Source organism: Aphanomyces astaci (assembly GCF_000520075.1).
Source record: "Aphanomyces astaci strain APO3 unplaced genomic scaffold supercont1.8, whole genome shotgun sequence".
NCBI classification, from domain to species: Eukaryota; Oomycota; class Saprolegniomycetes; order Saprolegniales; family Verrucalvaceae; genus Aphanomyces; species Aphanomyces astaci.
Window position 1 is genome coordinate 1,180,526 of NW_009798271.1, and position 19,655 is coordinate 1,200,180.

At 47.9% G+C, this 19,655-nt stretch overlaps 4 protein-coding genes across 4 annotated transcripts; 2 read left to right on the forward strand and 2 right to left on the reverse strand.

Annotated features, from left to right (window-relative positions):
- Positions 1-848: 848 nt before the first annotated feature.
- On the reverse strand, positions 849-1,651 carry H257_04795 (hypothetical protein). The gene has a single exon (XM_009829421.1). It carries the CDS (start codon positions 1,378-1,380, stop codon positions 901-903), a length of 480 nt encoding a protein of 159 aa, XP_009827723.1. The 5' UTR covers positions 1,381-1,651; the 3' UTR covers positions 849-900.
- Positions 1,652-4,708: 3,057 nt separating this feature from the next.
- On the forward strand, positions 4,709-6,228 carry H257_04796 (hypothetical protein). The gene has a single exon (XM_009829422.1). It carries the CDS (start codon positions 4,745-4,747, stop codon positions 6,194-6,196), a length of 1,452 nt encoding a protein of 483 aa, XP_009827724.1. The 5' UTR covers positions 4,709-4,744; the 3' UTR covers positions 6,197-6,228.
- Positions 6,229-8,911: 2,683 nt separating this feature from the next.
- On the forward strand, positions 8,912-12,948 carry H257_04797 (hypothetical protein; the record flags this gene model as incomplete). The annotated part of the gene is made up of 2 exons (XM_009829423.1): positions 8,912-9,798; positions 9,870-12,948. The coding sequence occupies 2 exons, from the start codon at positions 8,912-8,914 to the stop codon at positions 12,850-12,852; spliced, it is 3,870 nt and encodes a 1,289-aa protein (XP_009827725.1). The 3' UTR covers positions 12,853-12,948.
- A 422-nt stretch (positions 12,949-13,370) lies between these two features.
- On the reverse strand, positions 13,371-19,332 carry H257_04798 (copper-translocating P-type ATPase). The gene is made up of 7 exons (XM_009829424.1): positions 18,267-19,332; positions 17,891-18,194; positions 16,993-17,172; positions 16,773-16,940; positions 14,651-15,538; positions 13,821-13,982; positions 13,371-13,777 (listed from the first exon to the last, which is right to left on the reverse strand). The coding sequence occupies exons 1-7, from the start codon at positions 19,301-19,303 to the stop codon at positions 13,487-13,489; spliced, it is 3,030 nt and encodes a 1,009-aa protein (XP_009827726.1). The 5' UTR covers positions 19,304-19,332; the 3' UTR covers positions 13,371-13,486.
- Positions 19,333-19,655: the final 323 nt, after the last annotated feature.

The window sequence follows — 19,655 nt, forward strand, 5'->3', positions numbered from 1 at the left end:
CCTGGTCCAGATTTTACGATGTAGTGTTTGGAAAATACGCCCAGAAGGCGCTCAAAAGATACAACATCAAGACTAGTTGTCGCCATGAAGCTGCGATCGCATTTACTCTTGTACATTGCGTGCCATGGTATCTCACTCGGTGTGACGAGTGCAGTCGATAGAATCTAGAGTAGTGTGTTTGAGAACAATGTGCATTTGTGCCTTGAGACCTTATTGCGAGTCCGTATTTGCATACGCAGGCGTAACATGAGAGCCAGGAGAAGCTGGTTGCGGTGTATCGTACGCTGGCGATGCCTTTGGTGAGCCCTGAGAAACCCCAGAGGCGAGGATCTCATCACCACTACAGCAAGCAGGACCAAATGTCGTGTGCAAGAGGTCAAACCCACTTTGAACCAGTCGATTTGTGTTCCTGGTTTTTGGTTGGCACATCTGTGACAAGTTGACACAAGTACAACATATGCTGGGACACAACGACAGCACATATTAAACATAAATATGCGATTTATGTGATTTTTGGGGGTCCCCCATTGCCTCAATGTCGAATGCGTCACATTAAAGGCAGACCTCCAAAACCGACCGCAGGTTTTTGTGGCGCAAAGCCCTACATGTGCGATGCCGTTCAATGATAGACCAGCGTAAGAGCCTTTGGGGTGCCTAAAACTTTTGTCAGCAGCCCTTGTGTGTGTATGGGGGGGGCTGCACGATCAGGACAACATCAACCGGTTAAATCCGTATAACAAATTTTAACCGGATTCCGGATAGCTGTCCTACCATGTCCTACCATGCCATGAAGAGTACAGTATGTACAGTACGTAGTGATCGTATTTGTCCATTTTGAAACCTCGAAACCGGTAATGAAACTGACAACCACCATTTCATGGCGCAAGTCAAAGTCGCCTGTCACGGAACAGTCACGATGGTGTGTACAGGTAGCAGTGACATATCTGCATCTACATTAGCTAGACAAGCGGCGACAGAACGCGTGTTTCGCAACATCACTGGCGCCGTCGTGGTTACAGCGGTATACAACATGACTATCGGCATTGTGGGCTCAACCATCAAGACGGGTCGACTCACAACAACGGAGCAGGCTTTGTTCTTTGCGATGCCATACACGGTGCTCGTGTCGTGCGTGGTGCTCTGTCGACATGTGTTTTCGTCCTTTGTTGCTTTTGACATGGTCGAAGAAAAGTCAGAGTCAGTGGGCACTCGGGAAGCGACTCGGAATACGTGGACCACCGCGGGCGTGATCAACGCGCTCATGTTTACGATCATCCAATCGGTGCTGTTCCAGTGCCCCACCGACGACAAGTCGACGCTCATTTCTGTGTGGTACCTCGGCAAGATTTGGTTTGCGTCGGGGTGGTCGATAATTGGCATTTGCGAGTCGTCGCTCTACCTTATGTATACGGACCCCCTGAGTGACGCCGACTTGGCCCAGTTCATTCAGGACAATCCGAAATCGATTGGGTTGCCCACCGTGGACCTCGCAATGTCGCTATTGTTGACCGTGTCCGCCGTGAGCTTGTGGTTTTACGGCCAGCTTGGATGGTTCCTCGGGGTTGTGCTCAACTTGCTGTGGCCCATGGCTATCTTTACAATTGTCAACCAATGGCGCAAGATATCGCTGTGGCACAAGCGCCCCCCCGCCACGAAAGAGTCAACGCCCACACAAAACGATACCTGAACCTAATTCAATGTGACATTTCAAACTTCCCGCCAAGGGCATGATCGACGACAGTACAGTACGCATTGGTACCGCGGTACATGCAAAATCGTCAGAGCTACAGTTTGAAAATGGAAATAGGTAGGAAAGAATTAAGGGCCACTCTGGCTGCCACAAAAAATGTCAGAAAACACTTCTTTTTGCTACTTTTCAGAAATATTATGACAATTTTTCAAACGACAACTTTTGTGTGATTGGCAACCAAATCTGACATATATAAAGTGACAAAATCCGTCGAATTTTTTCTGTTTTCTGATAGAATTTTTATTGAACTGCAACTCTCCATTTTTTACCAACATGATCTATCGATAGTTCTCATTCTGTGATGGCATCGAAAGGTCACATCAAAACATTTTGAAAATATTTTCTCACCTCCCATTTGAAAAGGGAACCCGTCAGAATTTTATTTAACATAAAAATTTCTGTGGCATCCAGACTCGGCCTAAAAATATTTATAGATATCAGAAAAATGTTACAGGCTGGTCTGGATGCCACCTCATAAATTTATGGCATAAACCGTTTTGGCAAGTCTGCATATAGTCCCATATCCCATGAAAAGGGGAGAAAAGAAGTATCTACAACGTCGTCTGGATGCCAGCTGAATATTGGAAAGATAAATCGATGTTCGATTGAATTGCAAGACTTCAACATGAACACAAACTTGCATAATAAAGTTAGACCAAATCGGTCCATATTTTTTATGCCATAAAACACCCGATTCTCAAGAAAATTGTGGCATAAATGTTTGAACTTTGGTGGCATCCAGACGCACCAAATCTCGAAAAGTGGAATATTTCGATTTTGCCAACTTTTCTCGGAAAAACGGCTAATTTATGCCATTTTTTGTGGCATCCAGACCCAGCCTAAGCCCAATTACTATAAAAAAGTCATCTATTTAATAGAAATCCAGAAGTACTAACAGTAAGTTAGTACTTCTCAATACGGTGCGCGTCACCTGACTGTGAAGCCTGTAATTCTGCAAAATGGTTCACTATCAATTCAAAATTTTAGAGGTTTTGATATACTACCGGTAGTAATTAATATATCGGTGGTTTTGGCACATACTAGTAGTAACGTTACCGGTATGCGAAAGTACATACTGCTACTAATACGTGCATGCAGGGCTGGGGAAAAATATATTTAAATACATTTTAGCTTGTCAACATATAGTTTCAATATATTGTCATTCAGATGAACAATTCATAATTTTATTGAAATTCGAACAACCGAAAAATTCAATATTGCTGACTCGGAACAATTATTGTCCATATTTTCGATAGTAAACGATGGTCAAGGCCTTGTCGCGTATCATATCGGTTTCACGCTCAGGCGGTGGCCCCTGGTTTGATTCCAGGGTACGCCAAGATTTCCTTACTCTCAGTACTACTATTAATAGTAATATATTGTTTTCAAAGCAAAAAATACTTCTTCGAAGTACTGAGGTTACTATTATAGTAATATACTCGAGTATTGTTTTCAAATCTTGTTCATTATGGCATCTGATTGGTGGAATATAATTGTAGCAGATGACTCCGTTTTCATTGGGTAGTTAACTGTAAATCAAGTCCGAATTCTTCGTGGTGCCTATCGCTTGACAAAGTCGTCACTTCAAATTCAAGGAATGAAATCCTTCCAGTGAGCTATCATTATCGTTAAGATGGCGTATACTCGAAGTCTATCTTCATATATGCTACTCAGTACCCCATACAAGTGCACGGACGTTGTACACAAGTTAGTCATCTTTTCGGATAATCTGAAGCGACCTGGACGTCGAGAGCCGCACCAAGCTGTTCCGCTGCGTTCGCCGAAGTGGGTCGTGTTGCCCTGAAAAGTGATAGGGCAAATCGCACCTATGGGTGACGTGTTGGTTTCATTTGGAGTGACTGGTTAGAAGTAAGTCTAATACAGTCAGTTGGCATTGTGAGACTAACCACCGTTGTGGTTGCTGTGCTGGTCGACGGAACGTCGACAGTGCGGGGTGCGGAACACAAGCCCTGACTCCTCCACAAGGAGTCTGTCAGATGGGAACTCTCGGCAATAGGAAGAAATGATACAGTAGTAGTATACTAAGCTTACGTAGTTACAGTACACGTTAGAGGTCATATAATAGACCTCTTGTTCACTTACAAATTTCTTGATCAGTGATTGCCAATAATACTGTACATCAATATATATATAGAATTAAAATAAGTAAATGTCATAGGATTGGCTAAAATCGAACTAACGTTGTAAATGACGAAGAGATTGAACAAATGATCAAAGACTGCGTCATTGAAGAATAAACCGATATAAAAACAATATGGCAACGCTATTCCACATTTACAACCTATATGACAATATCCTACACAACTGACAGTGAATATCTGCTGCGACTCTACACCAAATACCTACTCGGAGTAGCGCGTAGTGATAACTCACAATCACTTTTTTGAAGAAACCCATGGACTCCTTTGCTATCGTGTCGCGTCTCCAACAACAAGTCGGCGACGAAGTTCACGCATTAGACCTCTTGTTTGATGAGATGAGCCAAGTCTACCACGCTCACTCCTAACATGTCGAGGAGGCCGATGACTCCCCCACTGGTCTCAGTGAGATTCGAACCTGGTGAATAGCCATTGCAGAATGCACGTTTTGTGTCTTGAGGTACAGGTTTCTTTAGAACCGAACAAGAATGCAATTTCGCGGTGGTGTCATCACCAGGGAGAACGTTCGTCCCTATACTGTAGCTACATCAACTGATGCAAATACTAGGATGATCACTAACCACGTTCTGACTTAAAACTTCGTCACTGAACAAGAGGTCTAATTAGACCTCTTGTTCAGTGACGAAGTTTCAATGTCTACTGTACAAAGCGAAACATCCGGATACTTCCGTATAATTTACCGGACCTCTTCGTGCATGCACAAAGCGATGCATCCGGATACATCCGTATACTTTGCCATTCAAAATGACTGGCCAGTACCTGGAGGTGGCCATTTTATCCGCCAACCAAATCCATCTTGACACCACCAAGAAGCATGCCGAATACTGGGGAGACGAACCAACCCGAGCCGCATGAGCCCGCCAAAGATGCCGACGAGATCGTCGTAGAAGCCGACGAGCAGATTGAGGACAAGTCGTTCCTGGAGCTGGGTGTGAACCCCGCTCTATGCGAGTCGATTGCGGCCCTTGGGTGGACGCGTCCCAGTAAGATCCAACAAAAGAGTTTGCCGGCGGCGTTGGCGGGCAAGGACATCATTGGGCTGGCCGAAACCGGGTCTGGGAAGACTGGTGCGTTTGTGATTCCCATCTTGCAGGACCTGCTCTTGTCGCCCCAGCGCCTCTTCGCGCTCGTGTTGGCGCCGACGCGCGAACTGGCGTTTCAAATTTCAGAGCAGTTCGAAGCGCTGGGGTCGTCGATTGGGCTCAAGTGCGCCTGCGTCGTGGGTGGCATCGACATGATGAACCAGCAAGTCGCGCTGGCCAAGAAGCCCCACGTCGTGATCGCAACGCCAGGGCGACTGGTCGACCATTTGGAAAACACCAAGGGGTTCAGCCTGCGCACGATGAAGTACCTGGTGCTGGACGAAGCCGATCGCATGCTCAGCATGGACTTTGAGGAAGAGATCAATCAGATCATCCAGCTTATGCCCAACGAGCGCCGCACGTACCTCTTCAGCGCCACGATGACGTCCAAGGTGGCCAAGCTGCAGCGCGCGTCGCTGCAAAGCCCCGTCAAGGTCGAGATCACACACAAGTTTGCCACACCCGAAACCCTCGCCCAAAAGTACCTGTTCATTCCGGCAAAATACAAGGACTGCTACCTCGCGTACGTGCTCAACGAGTTCGCCGGCCAAAGCATGCTCATCTTTGCGTCCACGTGCAACGGCACCCAGCGGATCACGCTCATGCTGCGGTCCCTCGGGTTTCCCGCGATCTGTCTGCATGGTCAGATGACGCAGCCCAACCGCCTGGGCGCGTTAAACAAGTTCAAGGCCAAGCAGCGCTCCATCTTGGTATGCACGGACGTGGCGTCCCGCGGGCTGGACATCCCCAGTGTCGACGTCGTAATCAACTTTGATATCCCTACCAACGGCAAGGACTACATCCATCGCGTCGGCCGGACAGCCCGCGCAGGCCGCGCCGGGATCGCGCTGTCGTTTGTGACCCAGTATGACGTGGAGCTATACCAGCGCATTGAGCACCTTCTCGGCAAGAAGTTGGACACGTATGCATGCGAAGAAAGCACGGTGCTGGTCATGCTGGAGCGAGTGGGGGAAGCCCAGCGAGCGGCCACAATTGAGCTCAAGGAAGAGACGAGCAAGGGCACTGGAAAGCGAGCGCGGTACGGCAAGAACCACGAAGGCGATGGCGACGATGGCGACAACAAACGGCCGTACAAGTCGTCCAAGAAAATACAGCACGGCAAAGGGGGTAGCAGCGGTGGAAGTCGCGGCGGTATGAAAAAGGGTGGCGGACGAAAGTTCTAATTAATTATACAAATATGGTTGTACTGTCGGGCGTATATTATTGTCAAATCCGTTCCCATTTGGAGAATAATCGAATGAATTTGGCAAATGTATTTTAGAATGACCTAGCCAATCATATTACTCTTTTGAGAAATATGAGCCAATCAACGATCATCATAGTTTGGCCCAACCAACACGTACTACATGTTTAATTTGTATTCAATACATTGAATAAGTATAAAATCTAACTAAATCGATTCGTGTATCACCTGAAAAGTCTAATTTTGAGCGAAAAAGGCTAGTACTATTAACTGTAAGAGCGATGGCGAGGCCTCGAATTCACGTCAGCCACAAAAAATGTCAGAAAAGACCTCTTTTTGCTACTTTTCAGAAATATTATGACAATTTTTCAAACGGCAGCATTTGTGTGTTTACTACCAAATCTGACATAGATAGGTTAACAGTGACAAATAACGTTACGTCGACTTTTTACTGTTTTCTGATAGAATTTTTATTCAACTGCAACTCTCCATTTTTTACCAACATCATAGTCTATCGATAGTTCTCATTCCATCATGGCATCCAGAGGTCACATCAAAACATTTTGAAAATATTTTCTCACCTCCCATTGAAAACGGAATTCTCTGTCAGAATACTATTTGACACCAAATTTTCGGTGGCATCCAGACTTGGCCTTACAGGTTATAAAGATCTGTGTGTTTATACGATGAAGAAAATAGAATAATGTGTAGAAAAATATTACTACGGTAGTAAATTGTTTTTAATTTGTTACACCACAGCGGTTGTGGCCCCATTCACTTCATCGATGGGAAGGCCGAGTCTGGATGCCGCTCAAAATTTGGTTTCAAATAGTATTCTGACAGAGAATTCCGTTTTCAAATGGGAGGTGAGAAAATATTTTCAAAATGTTTTGATGTGACCTCTGGATGCCATGGTGGAATGAGAACTATCGATAGACTAACGTTATGATGTTGGTAAAAAATGGACAGTTGCAGTTCAAAACTTTTCTCTATCAGAAAACAGTAAATTACAACTTTGAACGGTTTGGACGCTTGAATTTTGTAGAGCTTTGTGTGATGCTCCTCCGGAAAATTGTGCACTGATGAGTTCACCCCGACTATATCCGATGTGATTCTCCCCTTTAGCTAACCTTATGCCGCAACGTCGTGGCCAACGCGCTGGCGCAAGACGTCTTGGTAGCACCTGAAGTGGCGGCTTTAGCACTTGCGATGGGTGCCACCAAGAAGTCTTGCGCCATCCACCCGTGCAACCACGTGATCACACCGACAGGGAGGTGTATGGTACCGACACGGACTGGATGGTGGAATGAGGGATGACCACATTCATTGGGTGGTCAGGCAAGTGGTGATGCGACTGAAGTCTAGACCTGTTCGAATTGACCGAGTCCTGAACACCAAGTCGCATGATCTTGCTCTCATACACAGCCTACATAATTATCTCAACGCGCCTTGCATCAACCGCCATCACAGGAGTAGAATAAATCCCAACAGGGCGTGATGAAGTCTACGTACTGTAGCGATTTTCGTGACTTCACGGCATCTGATTGGACAAATTGGGCAATGTTGAATACGCAAGGTGAACTGCCTTGCGAATTCCAAAAACAGAGAGACACATGAAAAATAAAAATCAAGAATACAAACTTGAAGATGTATTTAATTGAAACTTATACAATTTCAGAATTATTCATGGAATTCGCAAGGTGGTTCACCGTGCGTTGCATACAAAATTGCCTATTTCACCTTGCTTTTTCTGGTTAATGTCAATTTAAATATATCAGATTTCCCTGTTTATCGAGGTTCTATCGCATTTTGATTGGCTAGTCCGATTCTTATCCAAATATCTACTTCGAAGTTCATCCAAAGGTGCAACTTTCATACGGTTTGGATTTGCTTAGGCCGAGTTATGCAAAAATAGCAGTTCGATGGTGTCGCGAACTGTAAATACACTTCTTAAACGCATATTTTTATCGTATGTCTGCATGACCTTTTATCGATGAAATAATATTGTGCTTTCAAGCTAAATTTGGTATTTTCGGTACTGTAGATTCGACGATGGACGTGTCAAATCTACCTGAAATCGTAGATACATCGTTTTACTTTATAAAATTGGACAGAAATTTGGTAAGGCAGCCTGCCTTACGAATTCATCAATATAATGCGTTTAAAGGAATTTAAATTATTCAATACAAAGATGAAGCTTCATTCAATAACCTATTTCAGATCGATTTATGGTATTTGTAAGGTGGCTCACCTTGCGAGCCTACTTAAAAACCGACTGTTTCACATTATGAGTACTGTATTTCAGTACAGTACTAGTATGTGAAATGGAGAATCTTGGCATTAAACCTTTGGAATGCACCGGATACTGCTACGATTTGATTAGTCGAAAGGTTTTATACTGATCCAACGAATATTATTGGTTATTCGATTTCAAAATGGACTGGGGCTGCCAATCCAATCAAAATCGACGCAGTAATCGATGGACAGAAGTAGCAAAATCGACGCCGTTTTTCACAGTCAACAACCAACCATTACTGGTTACTGGTATTCGAACAGCCAAATGAATCCAAAACTACATACATTCTGACCATAGTGAACCTTCGTGGCATTTGCCTGAAAGGTCACATGACATGCATTCCCAATAAACTGTAGCCCAAGCCCAAATCCACCAACTGCAGAGGTCAATTGTCTGGACATGGCACGAGGCAGTACGTACCAGTCCGTCGCCATTGGCGGCGTAGCCAGCGCACGCGCTGCGCACCCCATCGAGAACGCCAACGTCATTTCGAGGCTCTTCTTTGCCTGGGCGACGCCCTTGATGGCCGTCGGCAACGCGCGGCCACTCGATCCGTCCGACGTGTGGCCGCTGCAGCTGGAGAACCAGTGCAGCATCGTTGGTCGTGTGTTTGAGCCTGTGTACAGCCAGAAGCACTCGATCCTGTGGACCATGGCGTCCGTGTTTGGCTGGGATTTGCTGTGGATCTTCATCATGCAAGTGGGCAAGGTCCTTGGCTCGCTCTACGGTCCGTACGTGTTGCAGCAGATCGTGCTGTCGATGGAATCCCAAGGTGGCTTCGATGCCACGTACTGCTTTCATCTCATTGGGTCGCTCGTGGTGGTGCAACTCGTGTCAGGGCTTCTGTCGGCCCATTCCGACTTGCAAACGCAACTGGTCGTGGTCAAAGTAACGTCGGCACTCCAGCACTTGTTGTTTCAAAAGGCCCTCCGGTTGGACGCCACCTCTCGTCGCGTCAAGTCCACAGGCGAGATCTCCAACTTATTCTTGTCCGACATCCCGTACATTGTGTTTGTGTCGACCCAGGGCAACCAGATATTGATTTTGCCCGTGCAGATCGCGTTGATTCTATGGCTGCTCTACACTGTGATCGGGTGGTCGTCGTTCGTGGGGGCGGCCGTGATCGTCCTCACTATGGGCAGCAACCAAGTCGTGTCGAATGTCATCCAAGCTTGCTTCCGCACCCTCATGACCCAAAAGGACATTCGCATGAAAGCGATCAACGAAACGTTCACTGCTATCCAAGTCATCAAGCTCAATGCATGGGAAGAGAAATTTGCCGCCAAGTTGGCCATCGAACGCAAAACTGAGCTCAAGCTAGTGTGGCGGTCGTTTTGCCTTGCCTTGTCACAGTTAGCACAGCGTTGACGTACCTTGGGCCTACCCTCGTGACCATCGTATCATTTGCTGCGTATACGCTGCTCCAGCATGCTACCCTTCCCGCGTCCACCTTGTTCACGGCGCTCAGCTACTTTAACATGCTCCGCCAGCCGTTTTCCCTCCTCGCGATGATCACGTCCAACTGCATGCAAGCGCTAGTGTCGATGCAACGTGTGAACGAGTTCCTCGAACTTTCCGAAACCAACGCGACGTCGGGCGGCGTCCTCACGCCAGCCACCACCCCCAACGACCAACTCCAAGACTACGCCCTCGACAACGTCGCTGTGGCCATTGAAAACGCCCGCTTTGGCTGGGACGCAGACATAAACAAACCTCTGTTTAAAGACGTCAACTTGACCATCAAGCGAGGGGAGTTTGTGGTCGTGCATGGATCGGTGGGCGAAGGCAAGTCATCGCTGTGTGCCGCCTTGTTGGGCGAAATGCACAAGTTCCAAGGCTCCATCTTTGTGGGGGGTCGCGTCGCGTACTACTCGCAGCAAGCGTGGATTCAAAACATGACCATCCGTGAGAACATCCTCTTTGGCCACCCCTACGACCGCGTCAAGTACAACAACGTGTTGGCAGCGTGTGCGTTGTCGAAGGACCTGACGCTGTTTCCAGCCGGCGACCGGACCGAGATTGGCCAAAAGGGGGTCAACTTGTCTGGCGGCCAGAAGGCTCGCATCAGTCTGGCTCGGGCGTGCTATAGCGACGCCGACATTTTCATCCTGGACTCGCCCTTGTCTGCCGTGGATGCGATCGTGCAAAACGAGATTTTCACCAAGTGTTTTCTCGGATTGCTGCGCCACAAGACAGTCCTCTTGGTGACGCACTCGCCAGAGATCATCGCGTCCAAGTTTATCGACCGTATTGTTGAAGTCAAGGACGGCAAGTTGATGGACAAGGCTGTGCTAGGCCGAGAATCCACCGACGACATGCCGAGTTCGATCGATCCATTGGCTGCTCGAAGGGGGTACCCCGTGGCCGGCGACGACGACAACCAAGTATTGACCACTGACATGCCCGTGTACAAGAGCAACGATTACAACACGATGCTATCGCCATCCACCCCTCATCATGGAGAGTCCTTCGACGTGTTTACTCCAGTGGGCCCCCATTTGACATTTGACGAGGATGCTGAGGTATCCGGTCAATTAGTGCTAGACGAAGGGCGGACCCAAGGAAAGGTGTCGGCGGCTGTGTACAAAGCGTACGTGGAGGCTGCGGGGGGGTGGGGCACCCTTGTGGGTGTGGTGGGCGTGTCCATATTGAGGCAAGGGCTCAGTATCGGCAGCGACTTGTGGCTCAGTGTATGGACAAGCACCGTTCCGATAGAAACCCCCCTCGAGTTTCAACAACACACGCCATACTACCTCGGGATCTACGCAGTGCTGGCCGTCCTCGCCGTGATAGCCACCGCAGTTGCGACACTGGCCACGTACGGCGCATGTGTGACAGCGTCCAAGACGCTATTTAACCAGATGACGGACGCATTGCTTCGCGCGCCCATGCGATTCTTCGACATGAACCCCGTCGGCCGCATTCTCAACCGGTACACGACCGACATTGGCGCGATGGACGTCAACATTCCGTTTCAGGTGGGGTCGATGGCATCCGTGTCGTTTCGAACGCTTTGCACCGTGGCCACAGCCATGTACATGACATCGTACCTTGGGCTCCTTGTGCTGCCCCTCGTGTACGTGTACGTGTGGATGGGGCGGTACTTTGTTAAGCCGGTTCGAGAACTGGAACGCATCAACAAAACCACCAAGTCGCCGCTGCTCAACTTGATGGCGGAATCGATTGAAGGGATGCTGGTCATTCGCGCGTTTGGGGACAACCAACGCCGCCGGTTCCAGCGCATGCACTTTCGCAACGTCGACGCGACCAACGAGTCGATGTTTGCCAAGGAAGTCGTGACCACGTGGTTCACACTGCGCATCCAGTTTACCAGCGCGTTTGTTGTGATGGTCGTGTCGGTGGCCCTGGTGATGATGCGAGATTCCCTCAGCCCTGGGCTCGTCGGCCTCGCCCTCAACTACATTTTCTCAAGTTTATCCATGTTAGAGTACCTCATTCCCAACTTTGCGCAGTTTGAAACGGTCATGGTCGGTCCGGAGCGGGTCGTGGAGTACGCCAACATTGCGCCCGAAGCCCCACGTGTGATTTCCGGCGCCGTGGCCCACGACTGGCCCACGAATGGCGACATTGCATTTACCAACATGAGTTTCCGGTACAAAGAGAACGACCCACTGGTGCTCAAGGACGTGAATGTGCACATTCAATCGGGTGAAAAGGTCGGCATTGTGGGGCGGACGGGGGCTGGCAAGAGCAGCCTAACTATGGCGCTGTTCCGCATCAACGAACTGGCTGGAGGCAGCATCAAGATCGACGGCGTCGACATCTCCAGCATCGGTGTCAAGACACTACGGAGCAGCATTGCTATTATTCCCCAGACCCCCGTGCTGTTTAAAGGCCCGCTGCGCAACTACTTGGACCCGTTTGGCGAGTTTGGGGATGCCGACTTGTGGGGGTGCTTGCAAAAGGTGCGTCTGGCCGACCGTATCGACAGCGTGGAGGGCAAGTTGGACAGCCCCGTGGAAGAAAACGGAGAGAACTTTAGCGTGGGCGAGCGGCAGATGCTGTGCATGGCGCGGGCGCTGCTCCGCCAAGCGCGCATTGTCGTGATGGACGAAGCCACGGCGGCCATCGACCACGAGACGGACCAGAACTTGCAGCGCGTGATCCGCACCGAGTTTGCGACGTCGACGGTGCTCACGATCGCCCATCGTCTCGACACGGTGCTGGACGCTGACCGCATTCTAGTGTTTGACCAAGGCCGGTTGGCCCAATGCGACACCCCCGCGGCGTTGATCGGCGCCGGCGCCGGCATCTTCTTTGAATTGTGTCACGAGGGCGGGTACTTGGACAATGTCGTCAGTAGCCAATTAGTCGAGTAGTTAGTTAGCTGTACGTACTTACAGTTAGTTGAATGAATAGAAGCATGGTTAGTTTTAAAACCAAGCTACTATATAGATCAAACTTTTCAATGGGTAAACGACATATTGTGCACATGTCTCCAGGTAAAATGAGTGTAGTGGCTGGCATGGCAGCACTGAACGCAACTAACTGCACGTAAGTTCATGTCACGTGGTTGCAATCTCTCCAGTGTTAGGATGGATGCACTTAGCACTGCACTATACTGCTACGAACGGCCTGTTTACCTTTCACTGTTCCTGAACTAACTGTAAGTACCTACCGGTAGTAGTATACTGCTGATTTAAGCTGTAATGCCCAACCTTTCGGCTTCATGCAGCACTTTTCAGAATTGAAATTGAATCGAAATATACTAAACAGAATTGAAATATACTAAAAGAGACGAGTAAACTGCATTCTACTACGACTAATAGGACAAAGTGCACCATAAATTGGCCATAGTATTGGTTGTGTTGCGATTATTCACTCATTTTAGCCAATCATACTTAACCCTTCATTCTTTTTATCCAATCAAACAGCTTTGCGTAGTTCCCATCAATCCTCAACAATCACTAAAGGAGGGCGAAATGCACACTATTAATAGTATATTGCAACGAACTACACATGCAGCAGCGGCGTGCGTTCGTCGGCCGTATCGGCGCGGTGACGATGACTATGGTGTGTGGTCGGGGGCTGGTACCACTTGAGTGCCAGGGACGACGCCACCACGGACACGGACGAGAACGCCATGGCAGCTCCAGCAAACATGGGCGGAATCTGGATTCGGAACCCATAGAGCACGCCGGCCGCTAATGGCAGCAGCACGATGTTGTACCCCATCGCCCACACAAAGTTGATTTGAATGCGACGGTAGATCGTCTGCGACAAGTCGAACGCGACCACCACGTCCTACCACATATGTAAATATATATATATATTGGACGACAGCTACCTTGAGCGCGCTCTTCATAAGCACCATTTGCGCAGTTTCCATGGCAATGTCAGTTCCTGCGCCGATGGCGATACCTAAATCCGCCTGGGCGAGGGCCGGTGCGTCGTTGATGCCGTCGCCAACCATCGCCACGACCCGTCCCGCGGCTTGCAGTTCTTGGACCTACATCGAATCAAACCAATCAATATATATATATATATATTGATATATATCTACATCGAATCAAACCAATCAATATATATATATATATATTGATATATATCTACATCGAATCAAACCAATCAATATATATATATATATATATTGATATATATATTGATATATATCTACATCGAATCAAACCAATCTATACATATATATATATATATTGAACTTTTCGTCGAACTTGGCAATTTTGAGATCCCCAAGAAATCCAACAAAGCACGATGATTGAATAAAAAAAATGAACGGTGCAAGATGATTATTGGCTCACACGAATGAATGTTCACATGATCCATTATATTTCGCAAGGCTGACTGGCGATAGTACATTAAAACAATAAGCTCGATGAAAACATTCACAATATATATAATATATATATATATATATCATTCCAAGCCAACCCAGTAACATACTCGTATCTATCCGACCACATGGATTACAGAAGCATCGACATATATATATATATAGCCAATCAGAAATTATTGCAGGAAAACACATCCATAACACCATTGCAATATCACCAAAAAAAATGAACTACTCAAAATGGGAGTCCAAACACGAATATACAATATATATATATATATATCCGTACACCAGGGGTCGTACAATGCGTTATACCATATATGTACCTTGGCAACTTTGTTGGACGGGAGCACCTCTGCCATAACATGATGCACGGGGATGCCCACTTGCTCTGCGATCCAGTGCGCCGTGCGCCGATTGTCGCCGGTCACCATGTACACAGCCATGCCCCGGGCATGCAGCTGCGCTACGGTGGCCTTGGCGTCTGGTCTGGCGGCGTCCGAGATGCCAAAGAGAGCCACGACTCGGTCGCATAAACCCATGTAAATGACAGTCTTTCCCGCCGCTTCGAGTCGGCCGCGCACAGCGTCATCAACATGACCCCTCTGCAGCCCGCACTTGTCCATGTAGTCCAAGTTGCCCAAGTGCACCGTTTCATCGCTCAGCTCCACCGAGATGCCTTTGCCAGACACGGCGTGGAACGTCACTGGGGTCTCGAGTGGTTTCGCCAGCAGCTTGGCGCGGTTCACCAGGGCGCGGCCAAGAGGGTGTTCACTGCCGAGCTCGGCCGACGCCGCCAGCCGCACCAGTTCATCTGGACATGAGGATGTTATGTCATCTCCTTCTTGGCCATCAGTTGAGGGATGGGCAACCACGACAATATCGGTCACGGAAGGCGTGCCGTTGGTGAGCGTGCCCGTCTTATCGAATAGCACCGTGTCGACGTGATTGGCGGCTTCGAGCGGCTCGCCGCCCTTGATGAGGATGCCCAGGGATGCACCGACGCCCGTTCCTACCATCACGGCCGTGGGCGTCGCCAGCCCAAGCGCGCATGGACACGCTACGACCAGCGTCGAAATGGCAAACTTGAACGCAAACAAAAATGCACTCGTGTGCTGGGGCAAGTCTACAAACCCAAGCGAGCCCAAGCTGTACCATATTAAAAAAGTAGCTGTCGACAGCACCAGCACCACTGGCACAAACACCGCCGCGACCTACAAGTGTATATTATATATATATATTGTCAAGGATGTCGAAATTGGAGTACGGTGCTCTCAATCGAATCACCAATCACAGACGATCATCGATACATCGACCAATCAAAACCCGCAACACAATGCAAGTGGCCAATCAAATACTCCACCCTTCGACCAATGCAACATTGAATTCGTGTGAGACTGAAATTAGTGTGACACTGGGTCAACGAATATCGATCGATAGATTTGGCAAAAAATCCGCAGAAAAGTCGACCAAATTTTGAGAAAGACAATCTACTTTCTCTGTTCCAGGTTACTGCCGACATTTGCATTTCATTGGCTGTAATTCTTCAATTTCTATCAATATTTATGACATTTCATTGGCTTACAATTGCTTTAAGCGCTGATTATAAACCAACCCTTTTGCTAAAATTCATGCATTTCCAAAGTATCACTCGCCCACATTGAGTGAGGGCTCGAATGGCCCGGACAATAAGTTACACTACTAATATTTCGGGTATGACTTAAATTAGTGTGATATTTATCCCCACTGGACACTTTTGTACATACAAAAGTTTTCAAAGAATTAGCGTTGCAATATGATTGGCCAAAAAGAACGAATCGTCACAAGATACCTCTTACCAAACTTAGATATATCTATATATCATATCTCGCAGGTCCGGTGATTCGTGGGCGGTTTATTTTGCAACCAATCGCCAGTGGATACACAAAATGCTCAGTCGAACAGCAATAATATAGAATCATACAACATATCGGGCTCACGAGATATAATTATATATATATATATATATCAGCATAAATTGTAGTGTTGGTTCCAAATTAGAAGGGTAGGCACAAATATGTAGCCAATCCAATTGTACAAAATCAGCATTTATTAGCCAATCAGAGTGTAGGAATCAGTATTTCACCGCCAATAATCCCATTGAAGGACATCACCGTTGAATCATCGAATCACGGTACACGACTGTAAATAGATCCCATCCACATCATTGTTTCCACCTCCAAAAATCAACGAAAATTCGTCCAAAACATTAAAAGAGATATTCTAAATAAAAAAATAAAAAAAAAAAAAAAATTATCATTTAAATTCTTTAAAAAAAGAAGAATATAATATTAAATTATTTGGGGAAAAATGAGCTTAAAATACCAATATTTGGTCGAGAACTTCACCCCATCAAACCCTCGCTCAATCTATTTATTATATAAATACTCGGTTCATGACGATTATTACCTGGTCAGCATACGCTTGAATCGGCGCTTTCGACGTCTGCGCGTCTTCCACGAGTCGAACGATCTGACTGAGCGCCGTATCTCGGCCCACACCCGTCACGCGCATGTAGAACAACCCGTCAATGTTCATGGTAGCGCCCAACACAGTGTCGTCGACGCTCTTCTTAATCTGCGACAAGGGTAACCATTGTAAGTATTTAGTTCAAAAGACTAGTACATACCAATCGAGACTCCCCCGTGAGCATGGACTCGTCCAGCCGGCCTTCGCCTTGGGTAATGACGCCATCCGCAGGAACGCTCGTGCCGCGCACGACTTTAAGCACATCGCCGCGCTGGACCAACTCGATCGGGACGACTTTTTCACTTGTGGACCCGTGGTCTGACACGACTAACGTCGCCACCTACGATCGCCATATATCGTGAACATGTGCGATACAGTTACTTGACACATGCGACAAGGTCATGTATGCAACAGCACGGCGTCACACACACGCAGATATGATCAAACCGAGGGGATGCGTAGGCATTAATTAATATTTGTAGGACGTAATGTAAAAACGAAAAGCTATATATATGTAATATTTATATATATATTAATGTATAGATTTCCTAAAGAAAACGTTTTCTTTGTGAAAATTTCACTTGGATTCGAAACTATTCGAGCTCAAGAGAAATGCATCACAAGGGAATCCATGAAATGAACCGCCAAAGCCAATCAAATCGCGTGGTTTCGGTGAATTTCAGCCAATCGAAAAGTACAGAGTTAGATCCGTCCGTCCACGTTGGGCAAAAACCATGATATATATATATATATATACTCATCTGTGTATAGTATAGTTTATACAAGCTTAAATGATACAGTAGTTGGCGAAATGACTCTAAAAATGTGGATGAAATGCAAAAACTATCAGATCTACATCGTCCTCAGCTAGGTAGGTAGGTGCACACCTAGTCCTTCCAAACGATGTACTGTATACACCTATTATGCACAAATAGGCAAAGAAGTACTCGAAAACACGTATACAGACAGCAGTTGTGTTGTGGAGGCCTGTCTGGCGTGTGTACGATATATATATATATATACATCTGAGGATCGCATATATATATATCATTTTTCACCTTGACTTGCAGGTCAAACAGTTTGCGCAATGCGTCGTTGGTTCGACCTTTGGCGACTGCTTCGAGTGTTTTGCCAAGGGCGATGAATGTCACGAGGGTCGACGATGTCATGTACATGTCAGGGACACTGAAGGACGCATCACCGAGGTAGAGGCAGCGGAGGTCACTAAACACGGCAAAGAAGTAGGCGGCATTCGTGCCCATGGACACTAAGAACGCCATGCCGAGCACGCGGTTCCTCACGCCTTTCCACGCGTCGATGTGGAAGCGGCGGCCGCAGTAAAACTGCACGGGGGTGGCCAATCTAAAGCGAAAAGGCGCCAAAATGAGCGAGACATTTGCAACCCAGATATTTGGCTCACGAACAAGTACGTACAAGAACAAGACAAGGTCGTTCCATGTGGACCCGTTGATGTGAAACACTTGGGTGCGCAGGCCGCGGGAAATCGGCGCAATGTTGTCCAGCAGCATCATGACAATCAAAATGGGAAACGTAAACACGAGCGCGACGACGAACGTGCTTCGCCACGTGGCAATGTCGATCTGCCGGTTGTCGTCGGACTGTACCACGGCGCTCGTGGTGGCCACCGCCGCGCCGTACCCGATGCCTTCCACGACCTCGATCAGCGACCGAATGCCGATGGTCGAAGCGATGAACTTGACGCTCGCGCTCTCCGTGGCGAAGTTCACCACGCACGACTCGACGCCGGCCGTGGCGCGCAACGCCGACTCGACCGAGTTGGCGCACGAGTTGCACGTCATGCCAGACACTGCGATTGTGACGCGGGACGACGACGAATCCGCGGGAAGTTCCTTGATGGAGATAGATGCATGAGATTTGGTCGTTGGCGGAGTAGTAGAGGATGATAGCGACGGAAGGATTGGCACCGCGGGACTGGTGGGAACGACCACGCGCGGCGAACTGACCTGGACGGATGCAACAAACTTTTTCCCGGCGCCTTGCACCGTGTCGATCAAGTCGTCTTCGGTGATGCGACTCCCGGGCTCAATGACCACCGTCGCTTGCTTGAGATCGAAGTCAACTTTGGCCGACTTAACGCCAGCCGCAGTTGCAAGCGCGGATTCCACCTTGCGCGCGCAATTCATCATGCAGCTCATCCCATCCACGTGGAGAACCACAGTACGTGCACGACGATCGTCCCCTGGAAGGTACGCATCGTATGACTTGTTCAGTCCTGCGTCCAACCCACGCACGGCCTGGATCAGCTCGACCACTGACACGGACGTCTGGGGCGAGGTAAACGTGATCGTCGCGCTCTTGCCTTGGAATCGTACGTCGGCGGAGGCGACGCCGGGGATGTCCTCCAGAGCCTCTCGAATACGCCGAGCGCACTTGTTCTGGCAGCGCATGCCCTCCACGACCAGCTTCACCCCAGTCGATCCAGTCGTCATGGTCACAATTCCCAAATGAGTGCTTCAAGAGTCAACACAAATGCACTTGATATTTGTATGTCGTTGCAGTAGCTGCAAGATACCGCGATGTTCCTTAAGTACGCCTAGATTGAGCCTGTAAAGTACGAGTTTCGACTAAATCCGCTGTTTGTAAACCTGGCACAACCGCACACACCAAAATCCGTCGGATTAAGTACGATTTCAATTTATCCGCGCACCCATACAGTACTTACTGTACCTCTTACAGCTTAGTCTAGTGTGTACTTCAAAGTAAGCAGAGTGAAATCCCGAAATGCCCACGACAGGCCCTACCTATTTCATGCGCTCATTATGCGTAAAACTATCTATCTGT